Raw genomic sequence first — 19851 nt, 5'->3', positions numbered from 1 at the left:
ATAAGATGATATTTTGGGGTATTAGGAAAACTTTATGCTAATACATTTTATAGTTTAGATGAAATGGACTGTTTCCTTGAAAAGGACAACTTACCAAAATTGAGGGAAGAAATCATAGAAAATCTCAATCACTTGAAACCTATTTAAAAATTTGAATTTCTAAATAACCACATTCCCACACCAGGTTTAGATGTTTTCACACTTCACCTATTGAGAGATAATTCTGATTGTTTCCAATTTAGCTATTAAAAATAATGTTTCTGTGAACATTCTGGGTAGTTCGTTGTGTGGATATAATTTTTTATTTCTCTGGAATACATGTCTGGGAATATGATTGCCAGATCATATGGTAAGTGTAAGTTTATTTTTAAGAAAAAAATTACTAAGCTGTTTTTCAGAACATCTCTACCATTTTACATTTACACTGTCAATGTATGAGAGATAAAGATTGCATTTTTGTCACCTTTGGTATTATCACATTTAAAAAAAATTAGCCATTGTGATAGATGTATAGTGATTATCTCATGTAATTTTGATTTGTATTTTCCTAGTGACCAGTGATGTTGAACATATTTTCATGTACTTATTTGTTGCCTTCTGTGAAATGTCTATTAATGTCTTTTACCCATTTTTGAATTGGATTGCTTGGTTTTTACTCTTGATTTTTGAGCAATTTATATATTCTCAATACAGATCTGTTGTCAGATGTGTAGTTTGCCAACATTTATTCCCAGTCTGTAATGTGTCTTTACAGCCTGTTCATAAGGTATCTCTTTGGTCAGAAGTTTTTAATGTTGATGAGGGTTAATTTATCAACTTTCCCTTTTTAATGGTGGTTTAGCTATCAAGCCTAGGAGCTCCATATATCCCTGGTTCTTGAATATTCTGCTTTTGTTTCCTAAAAGTTTTATAGTTTTATTTACATTTATGTTCACTTAAAAAAATTTTTTTTTAACATTTATTTATTTTTGAGACAGAGAGAGAGCATTAACGGGGGAGGGTCAGAGAGAGAGGGAGACACAGAATCCGAAGCAGGCTCCAGGCTCTGAGCTGTCAGCACCGAGCCCGATGCTGGGCTTGAACTCACAGACCGCGAGATCATGACCTGAGCTGAAGTCAGACGCTTAACCGACTGAGCCACCCAGGCGCCCCTATGTTCACTTTTATATAGCTTTATGTTAGGTATTGGATTTGAATCAAGTTTCATTCTTTTGACAGAGGTTGTGCATTGAATTGCTCTTGCATCTTTGTGAGAAGGTCAGTGGGGCATATTTTTGTGTATATATTTCCGGGTTCTTTATTCTATTCAATTCTTTTATGTGTATATATATTTCTGCCACTATCATGCTGTCTTTAGTTTACCTGCATCTTAAACATTTGTGTAAACTATAGTGATTCTTCCCACTTATTCTCATTTTTTAAAGATTTTTAGACTTCCAGATATTTTGTTTTTTCAGATAGACATTTTTTTAATCTTTTATTTATTTTTGAGAGAGAGAGACAGAGTGTGAACAGGGGAAGGGCAGAGAGAGAGGGAGACACAGAATCCGAAGCAGGCTCCAGGCTCTGAACTGTCAGCACCAATGGGGGGCTCGAGCTCACGAACCATGAGATCAAGACCTGAGCCAAAGTTGGATGCTTAACTGACTGAGCCACCCAGGCACCCCAATTTTTCATATAAACTTTAGACAAAACCTGCTATATGTATACAAACGGTGTTGCTAGGATTATGATAGACATTATGTCAAACCTACAGATCAGTTTGGGGGTAGTTGACATCTTTACTATGTTGAGTCTTCCAGTCCATGAATGCAACGAGTCTCTCCACTTATTTGATCTTTTGTTAAGTGTCTTTTATTAGCATTTTGTAATTTTAGCATTCAGATTCTGTATGTAGTTTTTTAGGCTTATACCAAAGTATTTCGTTTTCTTTGATGCAATTGTAAATGCTATTGTATTTCAATTTCAGTTTTTATATATTTGTTGTTATCTAGAATTGTATTCTTTTGATTTTCAAACCTACAACCTTGCTGAAGTTACATATTAATTCTATGATGGCTTTTTGTTTTGTTTTCATTTGTTTGGTAGATCTTTGTGATTCTCTAAATAGACCTGTCATTTACAAACATGAACATTTTTCTGTTTCATTTTCAATCTATGTGCTTTTATTCTCTGCTTAGCCTTACTGTGCTTGTTACAACTTCCAGTTGTGTTGAATCACAATAGTGAGGGCAGACACCCTCATTTGGTCCCAATCTTAAGGATAAAATATTTACTCTTTTACCATTAAGGATAATGTTAATTGTAGGGTTGTTTTTAAAACATATTCTTTACAAAGTTGAGGACATTCTCCATTTCTGGTTTGCTAAGATCTCTTTTTTACATCAAAGTATGTGCATTTGATTCAATTAAATGCCTTTTCTGCCTCAGTTGATAAGATCACATAAATCTGTTTCAGCCTGTTGATATGATGGACTGCACTGATTGACTTTCAGATATTGAAAACAGTATCGCATATTTAGAAAAGCTACAACTTGGTCCTGCTATATAATTCTTTTTATTGGTGACTGGGTTTATTTGCTAATAATTTATTGGTTTTGTTGTTGTTAAAGTTCATGAGAAATATTGGTCTGTGACTCTGTGGCTTTCTTGTTTTGTACTGACTGTCTAATTTTTGTATTAGAGTGATACTGGCCTCGTAAAATAAATTGAGAAGTATTACCTTCTCTTCTGTGTTTTGGAAGAAGTTGTTTAAAGTACATGTTCATTCTTAAGATATTTGGTAAAATTCTTTAGTGAAATCCCTGGACATTTATTTATGTGTATGGCGGGAGATTTTTAATTACCATCTCACTTTATTTAATACTTATGGAAATACCTTATCTGTTTCATATGTATTGTTTTGGTGGTTTGTGTTTTTTAAGGAATTGGTCCATTCAATCTCAGGTATGGAATTTATGGGTGTAATTATGTCACAGTCCTTCTTATCCTTTTAATGACCACAGGAATGTTTTGGTTGTAACATGATTAATTGCTGTCTTCTCTCTTCTTAACTTTAACAGTCCTGCTAGAGATTTTTCAATTTATTGAATTTATCAGAGAACCAGTTTTTTTCTTTCTTTTTCCATACTATTGTCTTATTTTCAATGTCATAGCATTTACCTCTTATGTTTATTACTTTCTCCCTTATATCTTACTTTGGGTTTATTTTGTGCTTCTTTTCTGTTTGTTGGGGAAAACACTTGTATTTCTACCAACTGTGACCTCCTTTGTTTCTATTGCAAGCATTTTAGTGCTAAAATTTCCTGCTCAGCACTGCTTTACTGCACTCTGAAACAATGTGTTGTATTTTTATTTTAATAAGGGCATATGTATTTTTTTTTTTAATTTCCTTTGAAGCTTGTTTGACTCATGTATTTTTTAAAAGTGCATTGTTCAGTTTCCAAGTGTTTGGAGATTTTTCCTGTTGTCCTTGTCAACTGATTTCTAGTTTGATTTCATTATGGTTAGAAAATGTACTCTGTATAATTTCAGATCTTTTAAATTGTGAAGGTTTGTTTTATGGTCCAGTATATTATGTGTGTAGGTAAGTGTTCTTAGATACTTATGAAAAAATGTGTATTCTGCTATTGTTGGTGCAGTCTTCCATGAATGTCATATAGATCATTTTGATTGACACTGTTTCAGTTCTGTATTTTTACTGATTTTCTGTCTAGTACTATCAATAACTGAATGGAGTGCATTGAATTATTTATTATTTTGTTTTTCTATCTTCTCTTTTAGCTGTATCAGTGTTTGCTTCACATATTTTGAAGCTCTATTGTTTGGTGCCTATACATTTAGGATTGCCATGTCTTCTTGATGGATTAATGCTTTCATGAATATGCAGTGAGTCTCCTTGTCCCTAGTAGATTTCTTTGCTAGTAAGTCCACTTTATCTGATATTAATAAAGCCATTCTTTGTCATAGACTCTGGGTCTAGAGTTCTTTCTTGTCCATCAAGAGAGCGGGACATAGGATTGAAAGCAAGAGATGGCTAATGTCTGGGAAAAGACGAGAGCCCAGATTAAGGGTCCTTGCTCTGTTTTTATTAGGATCAGAAGGCTCACAAACATAATGATGGATGTGCACAAAGGGAAAATGAAACTGTGAACATTAACTCATGGACATGAGGGAAAGGGGGTTTTGAAGATATGCAGAGTTAGGGGTTTGGGTCAATGCAAAACAAAATCCTGGCCCGTGGGCTGTGGGGTGGAAGGATGTTTACAGCAGACATGAGGTACCACCTGTGTTTACCTAAACTGGTCTAGGGGACAAGAAAGAGCAAGTAACCTCAGGGTCAACAAGGCACCTTTCTTTTGTTAATTAGCGCCTCTCTGGGCAACTTCACCCACAGGGGTCTATAGCCCGATTTACCTGTTTACCAAATTTGGTCCTTCCTTCCTGTGAAAGTACTAAGTTTTCTGCTATAGTACTAAGTTGGTGGGCGCTTCTGCCCTGACTACCTAATCTTGTTTATTTCATATACCTATGTTCTATATTGGGGCCTTTGCCCCGTTCTCTCTATACTGGGGCCTCTGCCCCCCCGCTTTTATTTATTTAATCTTGTTTACCCAAACTTGGGTGTGAGTGTCCTATGGCTTCGTAATTTTTTATGCCTTGTTAACCCATTAGTGCAGGCTCAGGGAATTCCTAAGCTTATTCTCTACAATTCTTCTTTGTTTTATAAATATTTTCATTACATAAATCTTCCATCCTTTTAATTTCGGTCTACCTATGTTATTGTTTGAAGTAAATTTCCTATAGAGAATATTTAGTTGGGCCATGGTGGGTTTTTTTTTCTCTCATCTATCCTAGCATCTGGTATTTTATTTGATGTTTCTATACTCATACATTTAAAGTAATTATTTATATGTTAGAGATTTTGTTTGCCATAATGTACATATATTTGTTTTCTTTTCTATGTTTCTCATTTCTTTGTTCCTCTCTTATTGCCTTCTTCTGCATTACTTGAACATTTTTAGGATTACATTGTGATTTATTTGTAGGGTTTTAAAGTATTTTCCTTATTACAATTTCCTTTTTTTTCTTTTTTTCTTTTTTATTAAAAATTTTTTTAAATGTTTATTTATATTTGACAGAGAGAGAGACAGAGACAGAGCATGAGTGGGGGAGGGACAGAGAGAGAGGGAGACACAGAATCTGAAACAGGCTCCAGGCTCTGAGCTGTCAGCACAGAGCCCGACACGGGGCTTGAACTCAGGGACAGGGAGATCATGACCTGAGCCAAAGGCAGACACTCAGCCGACTGAGCCACCCAGGTGCCCCAACAACTTTCTTAATATTTGCTCTAGATATTACAATATACATATATAACTTATAATAGTCTACTATTGTGGAATTTTTACTACTTCAAGTGAATTATCAAAAATTATTTCTATGTAGGTTCCTTTAACCTCTACATTTTTAAGTTATAATTGCCTAAATATCCCTATCTGTATCTTAAGTCACATGATATTGTATGATTTTGCTTCAACTACTAAATATGATTTAAGAAACTCATGAGGGAAACGATAGTCCACTATACTTACTGCTATTTTTATCTATTCTGGTTTTCCAGATTCTTGAATTCCATGTCTTTTTGTGATATTAGCTTTCACTTTTGGAATTTCTTTCTGATATTCTTTAAGGGTATGTGTGCTAGTAATAAAGTCTCCCGGTTTTCTTTTGTCTGAGAAAGACTCTCTTTTTCCTTCATTCTTAAAGGATAAATTTTCCAGATACATAGAGTTCATGTTTGACTGTACTTTTCTTTTTCTTTCTTTCTTTCTTTCTTTCTTTCTTTCTTTCTTTCTTTTCTTTTCTTTTCTTTTCTTTTTTTTTTTGATGTACTTTTTTTTAGCACTTGAAAATTGCTGTAGTGTTTCTTTATAGCCTCATTACTTCAGATGTGAAATCTGCTGTCATTCAAATTGGTGTTCCCCTATAGGTTATGTGACATTGCTCTCTGGTTACTTTGAAGATATTTCTATTGGTTTTGTTAATTGTTAATTGTGATCTTTTGTTCCTGTGAGTTATTTTGGGTCCATTCCCTTTGCAGTTTGCTCATCTCACGGAACCCAAATGTTTATGGCATTTGTTAATTTTGTGAAAGTTTCAGCCGTATTTCTTTTTCTTAATTTTTATTTATATTGGGCACCTGGGTGGCTCAGTTGGTTAAGCGTCCAATTTTGGCTCAGGTCATGATGTCATAGTTTGTGAGTTCAAGCCCCGCGTCGAGTTCTGTGCTGACAGCTCAGAGCCTGGAGCCTGCTTCAGATTCTGTGTGTCTCTCTCTCTCTCTCCGCCCTCCCCAGCTTGCACACTGTCTCTCTCTTTCTCTCGCAAAAATAAATAAACATTAACAAAATTTATATATATTTTTGTGTGGCAAAAATACTTAACATGAGTTCTATGCTCTTAACAAATCTTATGTATACATTACATTATTATTGAGCATAAGTATGATGTTTTATAGAAGCCACTAGAATTTATTCATCTTGCTTGACTGAAACTTTTTTTTTTAAGTTTATTTACATATTTTTAGAGAGAGAGCGAGAGTGTGCAAGTTGGGGAGGGACAGAGAGAGAGAGAGAGAGAGAGAGGGAGAGAAAATCCCAAGCAGGCTCTGTGCTGTCAGTGTAGAGCCCTGATGAACTGTGAGATCATGACCTGAGCTTAGATCAAGAGTTGGACACTTAACCTACTGAGCCACCCAGGGACCCCTTGACTGAAACTTTCACTACTTAGTAAGTGTCCATTTCAACATTTCCCCAGTCCCTGGAAAGCACCATTTCAGTCTTTGGAGATATGAATTTGGATGTTTTAAATATTTCACATAAAAGAACTCATAATATTTGTCTTCCTGTAACTGGCTTATTTCACTTAGCATAATGTCCTTGAGGTCCATACATGTTGCATATATTGCAGAATTTAATTCAAGGCTGAATATTATTCCATTAAATGTATATATCACATTTTTTAACTCTACCTATCTATTGGTGGACCTTTAGGTAGTTTCCACATCTTGTCTCTTTTGGATAGTGCTGCAACGAACACAGGAATATCAATAGCTCCTCATGATCCTATTTTCAGTTCTTTTGAATAACTACACAGAAATGACATCACTGGATCGTATGCTAATTCTACTTTTAATTTTAAAAATTTTTAATGTTTATTTTTGAAGGGGGGTGGGCAGAGAGAAAGGAAGACACAGAATCTGAAGCAGGCTCCAGGCTCTGAGCTGTCAGCACAGAGCCTGATGCAGGGCTCGAACTCAAGAAATGTGAGATCGTGACCTGAGCTTAAGTCAGACACTTAACTGGCTGAGCCACCCAGGCTCCCCTCTACCTTTAATTTTTAGAGGAACTTTCACTCAGTTTTCTATAGCAACTTGCACCATATAATATTCTCACTAATGGTGTACAACAGTTCCAGTTTCTCTACATTTGCCAAGTCTTGTCTATTTTTATATGATCATCGCCATCCTAACAGGTGTGAGATGTTATCTCATTGTGGTGTTGGCTTGCATTTCCCTAATAACCAGGGTTGGGTATATTTTCATATACCTGTTGGCCATTTGTATATCTTCTTTGGGAAATGTCTGTTCAACAATTTTAACAATGTTAAGTCTTTCAATCCATGGACATGGAATGTCTTTCCATTTGTTTGTGTCTTGTTTAATTTCTTTCATCAATACTTTGTAATTTTCAGAGTACAAGTATTTAACCTTAAATTTATCCCTAGGTATTTTATTGGCGTGTGTGTGTGTGTGTGTGTGTGTGTGTGTGTGTGTGATTTCAAATGGGGTTATTTTCTTAATTTTCCTTTTAGATAAGGAAGGTTTTATTTTCATTTTATTTTTTTGTATGTTGATCTTGTGTCCTGCAACTTTACTGAATTTCTTTTGTGTGTGTATGTAAAATCTTTAGGTTTTCTACATATGAGATCACGTCATCAAACAAATACAATTTTTCTTCTTCCTTTCTGACTTGAATGCCTTTTATTTCATTTCTTATCTAATTGCTCTGACTAGAACTTGCTGTCCTACATTGAATAGAACTGGTGAGATTGGGCATTCTTGCTTTGTTCCTGATCTAAGAGGAAAAGCTTTCAGTTTTTCACTGTTGAATACAATGTTATTTTCATAAATAACATTTCATAAATAGCCTTTTATTATTTTGAGGTAATTTCCTTCTATTCCTAGTTTGTTGAGAGTTGTTATGAAAGTATGTTGAATTTTGCAAATTCTTTCTCTATTATTCAGATGATCAAGTGATTTTTATCCTCTACAGTGTTAATGTGGTTTATCAAATTAATTGATTTTTGTGCATTAAACCATGCTAGCACTGTAGGGATAATCTAACTTGGTCTTGATGTAAAATAATTTTACATTTTTTGGATTACATTGGATTTGGTTTACTGGTATTTTGTTGAGAATTTGCGTCTGTATTCATGAGGGCTTTTGACTTGTAGTTTTCTTGTGGACTGTGTATGGCTTTTAAATCAGTGTAATGATGGCCTCGTAAAATAGTTTGGAAATGTTCCCTCCTGTTTAACGTTTTTTGGGACAGTGTGGGAAAGATTGTTGTAATTCTTACTTAGGTGTTTGGGAGAGTTCATCAGTGATGTCATTTGGTTTTAGGCTTCTCTTTGTTATGAAGTTTTGATTACTGATTAGAGCCCATACTAGTTGTAGGTTTGTTCAGATTTTCTGTTTCTTCGTGATTCGGTTTTGGTAGGTCATATGTTTCTAAGAATGTGCCCATTTTCTATGATATCCAGTTGTTGGTGTATAATTATTAATAGTATTCTCTTTTGATCTTTGCTTTCATATCTGATTTTATTTATTTGTGTCTTCTCTCTTTTCTTAATCTACCTGGGGGTTTGTCAATTTTGTTTATCAAGTTGTTCAAAGAAACAACTCTTAGTTTCATGATTTTTTCTATTGTTTTCTTAATTTTTTACTTTTTATTTTCTTTATTTTTTCTCTGACCTTTGTTATTTCTCTCTTCTGATACTTTGGACTTAGTTTATTCTTCTATTTTTAGTTCTTTGATGTGTGAAGTTAGTTTATGGATTTGAGATCTTCTTTTTCTTCAAGTATGTGTTTACCGACACATAGATCAATGGATCACATAGATTACAGACACCTAGATCAATGGAGCAAAATGCAGAACACAGAAATAAACCCACAATTATATGGTCAATTAATCAATGACCACAGAGGCAAGAATACACAATGGGGAAAAGACAATCTGTTCTTTAAATATCTGGTAGAATTCTCCTGGGAAGCCATCTGACCCTGGACATTTCTATGTTGGGAGGTTTTTACTTACTGATTAAATTTCTTTACTGGTTATAGGTCTGTTCAAATTTTCTATTTCTTCCTGTTTCAGCTTTGGTAGTTTGTATATTTCTAGGGACTTATCCATTTCTTCCAAAGAGCCCAGTTTGTTGGCATATAAATTTTCATAATATTCTCTTATGATTGTTTGTATTTCTGTGGTGTTGGTTATGATCTCTTCTCTTTCATTCATGATTTTAATTATCTGAGTCCTCTTTTTTTTTTTTCATACATCTGGCTAGGGGTTTACCAATTTCATAAATTCTTTACAAGAAACAGCTCTTAGTTTTGTTGATCTATTCTACTAGGTTTTTTTATGTTTCTATATCATTTATTTCATCTCTAATTTTTATGATTTCCATTTTTCTCCTGGCTTTATGCTTTATTTGCTCTTCCTTTTCTTGTATAAGTTTAGGTTAACAATTTGGACTTTTCTTTTTTCCTGTTATAGGCCTGTACTGCAATCTACTTTGCTCTTAGGACACCTTTGTTGTATATCAAAGGGTTTGGACTGTCATGTTTCCATTTTCATTTGCTTCCATGTATTTTTTAAAAATTTTTTTTAATGCTTATTTATTTTTGAGACAGAGAGAGACAGAGCATGAATGGGGGAGGGGCAGAGAGAGAGAGGGAGACACAGAATCAGAAGCAGGCTCCAGGCTCTGAGCCATCAGCCCAGAGCCCGACGCGGGGCTTGAACTCACGGACTGCGAGATCGTGACCCGAGCTGAAGTCAGACGCTTAACCGACTGAGCCACCCAGGTGCCCCTGCTTCCATGTATTTCTTAATTTCTTCTTTAATTTCCTGGTTAACCCATTCATTCTTTAGTATGATGCTCTTTGACCTCAATGTATTCCTGGTCTTTCTGAATTTTTTCTTGTGGTTGACTTCAAGTTTAATAGCACTGTGGTTGGAAAATATCCATGGTATGATTTCAGTCTTTTTGTAGATGTTGAGTGCTGATTTGTGACCCAGTACATGATCTATTCTGGAGAATGTTCCATGTGTACTTGAAAAAAATGTATATTCTGCTGCTTTAGAATGAAATGTTCTGGGGGCACCTGGGTGGCTCAGTTGGTTAAGTGTCCGACTTCAGCTCAGGTCGTGATCTCACAGTTAGTGGGTTCGAGCCCAGTGTTGGACTCTGCTGACAGCTCAGAGCCTAGAGCCTGCTTCTGATTCTGTGTCTCCTCTCTCTCTGCCCCTCCCCAGCTCTCTCTCTCTCTCAAATAAATAAACATTAAAAAAATTTAGAACGGAATGTTCTGAATATATATGTGGAGTCCATCTGGTCAAATTTATTATTCAAAGCATTGTTTCCTTGTTGATTTTCTGCTTAGATGATCTGTCCATTTCTGTAGGTGGAGTGTTAAAGTCCCCTACTATTATTTTATTATTATCAATGAGTCTCTTTTTGTTTGTCATTATTTGATTTCTATATTTGGGTACTTTCTAGTTTAGGGCATAAATATATACAATTGTTAGATCTTCCTGATGGATAGATTTCTTATCTATGATATAGTGCCCTTCTTCATCTCTTGTTACAGATTCAACTTAAAATCTAGTTTGTCTGATATAAGTATGACTACTCTAGATTTCTTTTAGTGTCCGTTAGCATGACGGACATCATGGTCGCATCCCTTCAATTTCAATCTGCAGGTGTCTTTAGGTCTAAAATGAGTCTCTTGTAGACAACATATAGATGGTTATTTTTTATCCATTCACATACCCTATAGCTTTTATTGGAGCATTTATTCCATTTACATTCAAAGTGATTATTGATAGATATAAATTTAGTGCCATCGTGTTACCTGTAAAGTTGGTGTTTCTGGTGATGTCCTCCGTTCGTCTAGTCTTTGTTGCTTTTGATCTTTCTTTCCCACACAAAGAGTCCCCTTCAATATTTCTTGCAGATCTAGTTTAATGGTGACAAACTCCTTTAGTTTTTATTTATCTGGGAAACTATTCTCTCTCCTTCTATTCCGAATGACCGCCTTGTGGAATATAGTATTCTTGGCTGAAGATTTTCCCATTCAGCATGTTGAATACATCTTGTCACTCCTTTCTGGCCTGCCATGTTTCTGTGGATAGATCTGCTATGAACCTGATATGTTTTCCCTTGTAGGTTAAGGACTTTTTTTTTTAACATTGCTGCTTTCAGGATTCTTTCCTTGTCTGTGTATTTTGTTAATTTGACTATGATATATCTTGGTGTGGGCTAGCTTTTATTGAATTTGATGGGAGTTCTCTGTGCCTCTTGAATTTTGATGTCTATTTTCTTCCCAAGATTAGGTAGATTTTGAGCTATTATTTGCTTCTGCCCTCTTTCCCTCTTTTTGTGGGACTCCTATGATACGAATATTATTATATTTTAAGGAGACACTGAGTTCCCTAAGTCTACATTAGTGATCCAATAATTTTCTTTCCCTCTTGTTTACAGCTTTATGATTTTCCATCATTTTATCTTCTATATCACTGAATTGTTCTTCTGCTCTCTGCTTCATCCATCCTCATTGTCATTGTATCTAGTCAGTTTTGCACGCAGTTGTAGTATTTTTTATTTTGGCCTGACTAGGTTTAGTTCTTTTATCTCTGCAGTAGGGGATTCTCTACAGTCTTCTATGCTTTTCTCAAGCCCAGCTAATATCCTTATTACTATTTTTTTGTTTTTTGTTTTTTTGTTTTTGTTTGTTTTTAATTCTGGTTCAGGCATTTTACGTATATCAGTCTTGATTAAATCCCTGGCCATTACATCTTCCTGTTCTTTTTTGGGGGGTCACTTCCTCCATCTTGTCATTTTTTCTAGGTCATTGTTTTTTTTTGGTAGTTGTTAGGAAAGCCTGTTACATTCCTGCTTCTGAGAGTAGTGGCTATATTAAGAAGAGGTCCAATACTTTCTTGGGTCTGGTGCTTCAGGAGGTGTTTCAGAGTGTGCACTCTGCTGTTGTGTTTTGGCTGCTCCTTCCCTTAGGTCAATCCTCTGCAAAGTTTCTCCTTGCCTGCAGTAGGGGTGTTTGGACCTCGTCCACTGTGTGGCAAGTTTTAAGTAGGTGTGTTTGGTCTGCTTGTTAAAAGAAGCTAGATTCTATTTCCCCTAGAGCTGAAGCTTTGCAGCATTCTATGTTTAGTAGACTTTGTGTGTGCAAGGTGTTTGTGCGGGTCTTCTGGGAGAGATACGCAGACTTGCCCTAGTAGACATGTGCCTGCAGGGTGCAGTGGGGTGGGGCTTGGTGTAAGGAGGCTATGGCTTCCACTGTGGGATGCTGTGTTGCTCGTTGACCTGGTCAGTGCTATTGGATGTGGGGGAAATGGCTTCACTCTACTCTCTAGTTTCTGGAGTGGGTAGTTTGTGCCTGCCAGTCTTCAGGAAGCCCTCATAGAAGAGCAAACAATCACCCCTCATGTGTCCCTGGCCTCTGTCAGATCCTTGCCTTTACCCTGTCTGTGTCTGAGCTGTATGCCTGCCAGGTGGCACAGTATTCCTGTGATTTATCTCAGGTGTGTATCTGGTTTTTAAAACTTTGCATTTGGGGGAACTATGTGGCACAGTTCCACACTGATCTCTTGGGAGGGTCTCACCACACTGTGCTAGTTTACCCTTGTGCTAGTTTACCCCATAAAGGGAGTTGCATGACCATGCAGTGGTTTAGAATTTATGGTAAAGCATGACAAAAAGCTGGCACCAGGGTTTGCTGCTTTCAGCTGATGTCTCTGTTCCTGTACTACTCAATAGAGCAGTACTTTGACACTGCCAGTTCTTTTGTCCCCAGAGAGGCAGTGCCACCCCTCCTAAATGCACTCCAAGAAGGGGAACTGTTTCTCCCTATGTGACCCAGGGATCCTCAGACCATGCTTTCCCTTCCAGGTCTCTGTCTTCCATCCCCACTGGAGCACTACTAAGCCTCTTAGGCATGACCCCAGTGATTTCAGGGACTTCTAATACTTCAGACTTTGTACTCTACTGTTTATATAAGCTTGTGGCTGGCATTCAGCCCTTCTCCCTATCCTAGTCAGTGGTTTTGGGGAAGAATTTTTCTTGTGCAGTCGCCTATGTGTGCTTTCTTTCCTCCCGTCCCCTCCCGTCTCCTCCCCTTCCATCCCCTCCCCTCCCCTCCCTTCCCCTCCCCTGTCCTATCCCGTCCTGTGATCAGGGCTCTCCCCTTTGCCGCACCTGCTATTCTTTTCTCCCCCAAATCAACTCTTTGCAGTTCCTACCTTCCACGATGTGGCTGTTTTTCTCCCTTTAGATGTTGAGTTTGTTCTCTCAATTTGAGTTCTTGGGTGTTCAGAATGGGTGTGTTTGAGGTATGAGGCAAGCTTAGGGTCCCCTTACTCCAGGATCTCAACTCCTTCCTCTGTTTGGTACTTTTAAAAAATATTTTCTGTCTCTGAAAATTGTAATTGAAATTGTGAATTTGTTCATGCATTGTCCTCTTGACCTCAGTGAACATTTTAAATTCTCTGTGAGGTAAATTATTTAATTTTATTTAATTAGCATCCATTTCTGGAGATACCTTTTTCCTTTATTTGAAATGTCTTTTCCTGATTACTCATTTATTTGACTCTCTGTTTTGGTATCTGCTCATTAGACAAAAGTAGTTGCTTTGCCCAATCTTCACTGATAGGCCTTGTTCAGAAAAGTATCTCAACAAGTCATCCTGTCCAATCATTTGGGAGGCCTCTACCAACTCTTTTTCTCTCCAGGGGGAAACATGCATCTGTGCTTTTTCCTGCTCTGTGTTGATCAGGAGAGAGGATTAGTAGCATCTACCCTCACAAGCTGCCGCCTCTATTCTCATCCAAGCAACTATATTGTGCTTGGCCCATCTGTGTTCCAGGATTGGTGAGAAAGATGCCAGTTCTTTTGGCAGTTTTGGTGAAGTAGGGAAACTACATGTATGGGTCAACTTTTTCCTTCCTCAAGGAGAAGCAGAGCTGGCATCTTTTTGTCCACTTATTCTGTGCTTAGTGGGGACATGGGGGAGAAACCCATGGTGTCTACTAGCCCAAGTCTCTATCTCCATTGTTGCCTGGATGGCCAGATTGTGCTGAACCTATTAGAGCTCCAAGACCGGTGAAATGGGTTCTAGTTCTTTAGGTAGCCCCTTCAGAAAAATTGGGACTCTAGACATGAGGACAAACCTGTTTCATGCTTTGGGTTAGGCTGGGAGCTAGAGGGCCGTTTTGTGATCATATAGCAGTGCTCTGGGGCAGTATCCCTATTGAAAGGGTATACCAAATCTCTATATTGGCTTTGGTGAGTCTGATTTTGCATTTTCCCAGAGTGTGCCCCTACACACTTTTTAATTAGTTTAATTAGCCTTTTAATTAGTTTCAGATTTCTTATAAAAGAAATTTGTCTGTGAATTGTTGCTGAATTCATTTGTTTTTGAAGGGGTGGGGGTGGGGGTCGAAGTTTTCCTACTCTGCCATCTTCCTGACCAGAATTTTAGCTTTTATTTCTTTGAATACTTTTCAGCCCTATATTCTTTCTGTTCTTTTCCTCAGATTCTGATATTTATTTTAGATCTTTTGTTATCGTTCCACGGGTCCTTGGGGCTCTGTTTATTTTCTTAGTTCGTTTGTCTCTGTTATATATATTGAGTAAATTCTATTGATCTCAAGTTCACTGATTCTATCCCTTGCCATCTCCACTTTACTTATCAATCTATCATATGTTTTTTGTAGATTTGTTTATTCTATTTTTTAGTTCTAATATTTTTTTATCTGTTTTTATGGCTTCCATTTATTTTCTGATATTTTCTGTTCTTTAATTTTTTTTCAAGATTATTTGTAATTGTTTACTGAAGCAATACTATCACAGCTACTTTAAAATCTTCATTAGTTCCAACATGTGGCTTATCTCAATATTGTTATCAGTGGGTTTTCTTTTCCCATTCTTGTGATTTTTATGGTTCTTGATGTAATGTGTGATTTTTGGTTGTGTCCTTGACATTCAAATCTATTGTTAAGAGACAGTAACCCAAGTTTAGATTTGGTGTGATTTGTTGTGCCAATGACAATTTCACTTTTAAGGTGCTTTTAAGGTTACTCTATTGTGATTCAGAAGCTCCTACTGGATCTCTGCTGATACAGCCTATAGTGGTAAAAGGTACTTTCCTGGGCCACTTTGTATTACTAGGTGGGGTTGGGTGATGAAGGTCCCATGGGATAGAGAGCATTTACTCTGGCTCTTCTCTAGCACTGTCAGTGCACTTCTCACTCTGATAGTGCCCCTGGGTGAGGAAAGTTCCTATCTGGAAATTCTTGTCCTTTGTGTTGGGGGTGTTGAGAATTATTTCATGGGGCTTATTTTCTCCCACTGCTGCAAAGCCAGGAGCTACAGAGACTGAATTGCTTTCTGCTGCTGGGTAGAGGATTTGGACATGGTTTGTATTCCATCTTTTTGTAAGGGCTTGTAGCATAGTCTGTTGGAACTAGTGCAGACAGAGGTGGCTGCTGCTGTTCCTTAGCATGGGGCAGGCAGGGTATGCCCTGCCACTGTCAGTGGGTGGGGAATAGGAGTTAAGCCTAGTTTTGAGAAAAAGTGAATGGTTACTGATGGACATGTATATCTGGGAGCTAATAACATATAAACAAATTTATGGTAGAGAATGTGATGATACTTTTCATTGCACAACATTAACAAAGGAACAGGATTGACTCTAGTTATCACTAGATTTTTAAGGGAAGAAAAGGGAATATTCACTGAATGAGAATATTAGGGGAGATCCTGGGAAGACTAATGCTGTGAACATCTAGAGGGAGAAGAGCTTGAACTAGTGATGGTGAGCTATATAGATTAAATAATATGGTGAAATATTAAAGAGAAATAAAACTGAGGAAATCTCAGTTAACATGATTTTGGGTAACTTGGAAAAAAGAAGTGAAATGTTCACATTTAAAGTCACATTGATGCCGCTAATTACATTAAATTAACAGCTATAGATTATACATTCAAGAAATGTCAAATATACTCAAATTAAAAAATCTAAATAACCTGACAAAAAGAGAAAAGCTCCAGCTGAATCATTAAAAATAATACTGTAAAAACTAAGATCATGACACAGAATCAAGATTAAAAATACAATGATCATATTTGAAAGAATAAAAGTTTACAAGTTAGAAAAAAATAAGAAAAAATGTGGCTGAGAAAGAAAAGACACAGATAAGAAAGTTATTCATCAAAAATTAAATATTCTAGCAATAAGTTATTTTGGGGGAAGACAGAAGTAATGATTATTTATAATCTAAAGAGGGTTAAAAGAGATTGTGCATAGATAACAAGGAAATGGAATGCCTGGTAAATAATATTATGGTGATGACTAAATCTGAATGTTTGATGATGTCTAGGACGTAAGGTAAACCTAAAACTTTATTTACAAATCACTCATGAATGTATCTTCATATGCTTCTGTTTAGGGCCATTGCTTTTATCAAGGATACACCGCAGAGATTCCAAAATCAGTTGTGACACTTAGCACTTGTTCTGGACTCAGGTACTGGCATATTCCAGAGATGTACATCATTGACAATCTTGTGTGATCCTTTAATTTTTAGAAACATCTTAAAGGATAGGGTGAAGGCAAAGAAAATAGACTTTGATTGTGTTTCTGCTGATATACTTTCTTTTCTCCCCCTCTCTTATCATTTTTCCTTTTCTCCTTGTCTCTGTCCCAGGCTGCAGTCTTAAAATTTATGCAGGAACCACCCCCACCCCCAGTATGAAGAATATTCACATTCCTCAGCCACACTAAAACCACAATGAATCCTAAATGGCATAGTAGACAGAAAAGGTATAAAATAAGGTTTGAAAGTCTGTCCATGTAAGAAGGGATGATTCTTGGACATCAGACTGCAAAGACAACTGTTAAATTTCTATAAAATGTTATTTAATGGTGATTTACATTTCTTAGTGGGGAGTCTATATTATCTTTTTATTTCTTTTTTGTGTGTTTAAATATCTAGGGGATTATTGCAGTTGGAGAATGTCAGTTACGGCATTGAACCATTGGAATCTGCAGTTGCATATGAGCATATGCTTTATCAAATAAATAATGATAAAGTTGATTTTTCTCCCTTACAAGAAAATTATTCTATCACCCAATTGGCAGATCAATCCTACAGGATTCTTGTGAAATCAGAAGTAAGTAACCCCTTTTATGAAATCTTCATTGTGTTACTTCTAGTAAATTTATTCATGCTGGGAATTGACTATATTAAAACCTTCTGTTGTAAGATTTTTATTTTTAAATATATTTTGATGTTTAGTCAGATAATATTTACAAACTGTAATAGGTATAAACACACATAATTTAAAATCAAAGTACTCACATTTCCCTAATTGAAAGTGTACTTCATGCATATAAAAATAGTTTCATTGTCACTGAATTTGCATACTACTAATATAATGATGTCCAAATCTGCTGATTATTAATTTGTCTGCATTTTTCTTACCAACACATTTTTCTTTATTTTTATTAAAAATTTAAAATTAGAACAGAGGGAAAAAAATTGTCCCAAAGGTCGTCATCTCAAAATAGTGCTAGAAGTTTGGATTATCTGTTCTAATTATTTTTATATATCTAGTTATAAATGTAGATTTATAAATATATAGATAATTTTTAAACAAAAAATTATATAACCACAAATTCTTTGAAATTTCCTTTTTGCTATCAAAAGGAAAATACGCATTATATTACATTTATTATTATTTACAATCAAATAATATTTGGGTTAGCATCTATTAAAATATTAAACATATGCATATGTAAGGATAATAAGAATGGGCCCTCATGTTATTTTCTAAAGATAAATGCAGTTGTGGAATCCATTATCATCATTTTGATGTATGCTATTTTATAGTTTTCATATATATGCATAAACTTGAAATGTATATATTTTATAAAATTATGCCATTTTTGCATATTTATATTTTTATATTAAGTAATCCATCCGCATGAGTTTACAATAGTTTTGAACAATTACACTTTCATTATAAATGCTCACATTTAAGGTAGGCATATTTCCAAAGGCTTTTTCATGTGTGTGTGTGTGTGTGTGTGTGTGTGTGTGTTTGTGTGTGTGTATGCATATATATATATACATATATATACGCATATATTTGTATATATAGGATATATATGTATATATCCTAACTTTTCATATATATATATATGTATATATAGGGTTTATATAGGATATATATGTGTATATCCTAACTTTACATATATATGTACTTTTCGTATATATATATGTATATGTATACTTTTCATATATATATACTTTTCATATATATGTATATACTTTATATATATATATGTGTGTGTGTGTGTACATGTCTGTGTGTATATACATCCTAACTTCCTCCTTAAGAATGTTTATACAACTTTACTTTTATCATCATGGTTAAATAAATGAATCTCTATCCACATATTCTCATCATAATTGGATATCACACTGAAGACAAGCAAAACAAAATAGTTACGAATGAAACCTGAACTGAATTTATAAGGAACTCCATCTCCCTGTTGCCTTAATTTGCTTTTGTTTATTTTGACAAAGTTAGTAGTATGAATACAGATTGATAAAACTGTACTTCCAGAAACTTAAAAAATGATGAAGTATAAACATATATAGAGATGAAAATTTCATTTTTAGTGAAACTAAGAAATGACCCCAAACTTTATGCTAGCTCTGGAAACTGTCTGCATGTTGTAATACAACATTAGACACAATTAAGACAATTTTCACCACTGAAATAGAGCACTATCACATATGTAAATTGGAAAGCTTTAAAAGATTCCATGAATACTTTTCTGTGGCAGAAGAAGAACCTGAAGGGATGGACATAACTTTGGAAAAGACAAATAACAACACTTGAAGCCATCAACCACTTGACAGAGATTAGACAAGATAGAGGTAACATACAGTCCCAGCTGCCTTGGCTTGAATTCGAAGTCTGTTAGTTTTAGCCACAAGAACTTGGGAAAGTAACATAACCTTTATGTGTTTAAATTTTCTTATCTGTAAAAAAAAAAAATAAAAGTAAACATAATACCTAGCTCATACAGTTATTTCAAAGACTAAGTTTATAAATGGAAATTACTTAGCATAGTGTGTGGACAAATAAAAAAGTGATCAATAAATATTATTGTTACTGCTATTCATATTTGCTCACAATATTTTCTAATGTAGTGGACAAGGTAATTGGGGGTAATTATATAAAACTTGGGTACAGAACAAATGTAATGATCAAGTAAAATAGAGACAGAAATTTCAGAACTTCAGAAGAAACCAGGGATATCATTGCAGGATTGGAGATAAGTGATTGTTATGTGTTTGTGAAATTTATATCTTTCATGAAGTAACTCAATTGCTTTTTATCCTGAATTTGATAGGCTTAGATCTATAGGTTTAGTTAAGTTTGTTTTCACATGACTAGTGCTTTTACAAGCACAGATAT

The 19851-nt window shown here is 35.4% G+C and overlaps 1 protein-coding gene across 1 annotated transcript in view; it reads left to right on the top strand.

The window, feature by feature from the left end:
- LOC132692929 (A disintegrin and metallopeptidase domain 3-like) overlaps positions 1-19851 on the top strand; it is a 114795-nt gene that overhangs the window by 17905 nt on the left and 77039 nt on the right. Inside the window, exons 6-7 of the mRNA XM_060655776.3 lie at positions 16809-16885; positions 17355-17532. Coding sequence (XP_060511759.3) covers positions 16809-16885; positions 17355-17532 — 255 coding nt within the window. The remainder of the gene's footprint in view (positions 1-16808; positions 16886-17354; positions 17533-19851) is intronic.

This window comes from Panthera onca, chromosome B1 (genome assembly GCF_046562875.1).
Source record: "Panthera onca isolate mPanOnc1 chromosome B1, mPanOnc1 haplotype 2, whole genome shotgun sequence".
Lineage (NCBI taxonomy): Eukaryota > Metazoa > Chordata > Mammalia > Carnivora > Felidae > Panthera > Panthera onca.
The sequence above is the reverse complement of the archived record's forward strand: the minus strand, read 5'-3'. Positions and strand labels throughout refer to the sequence as shown.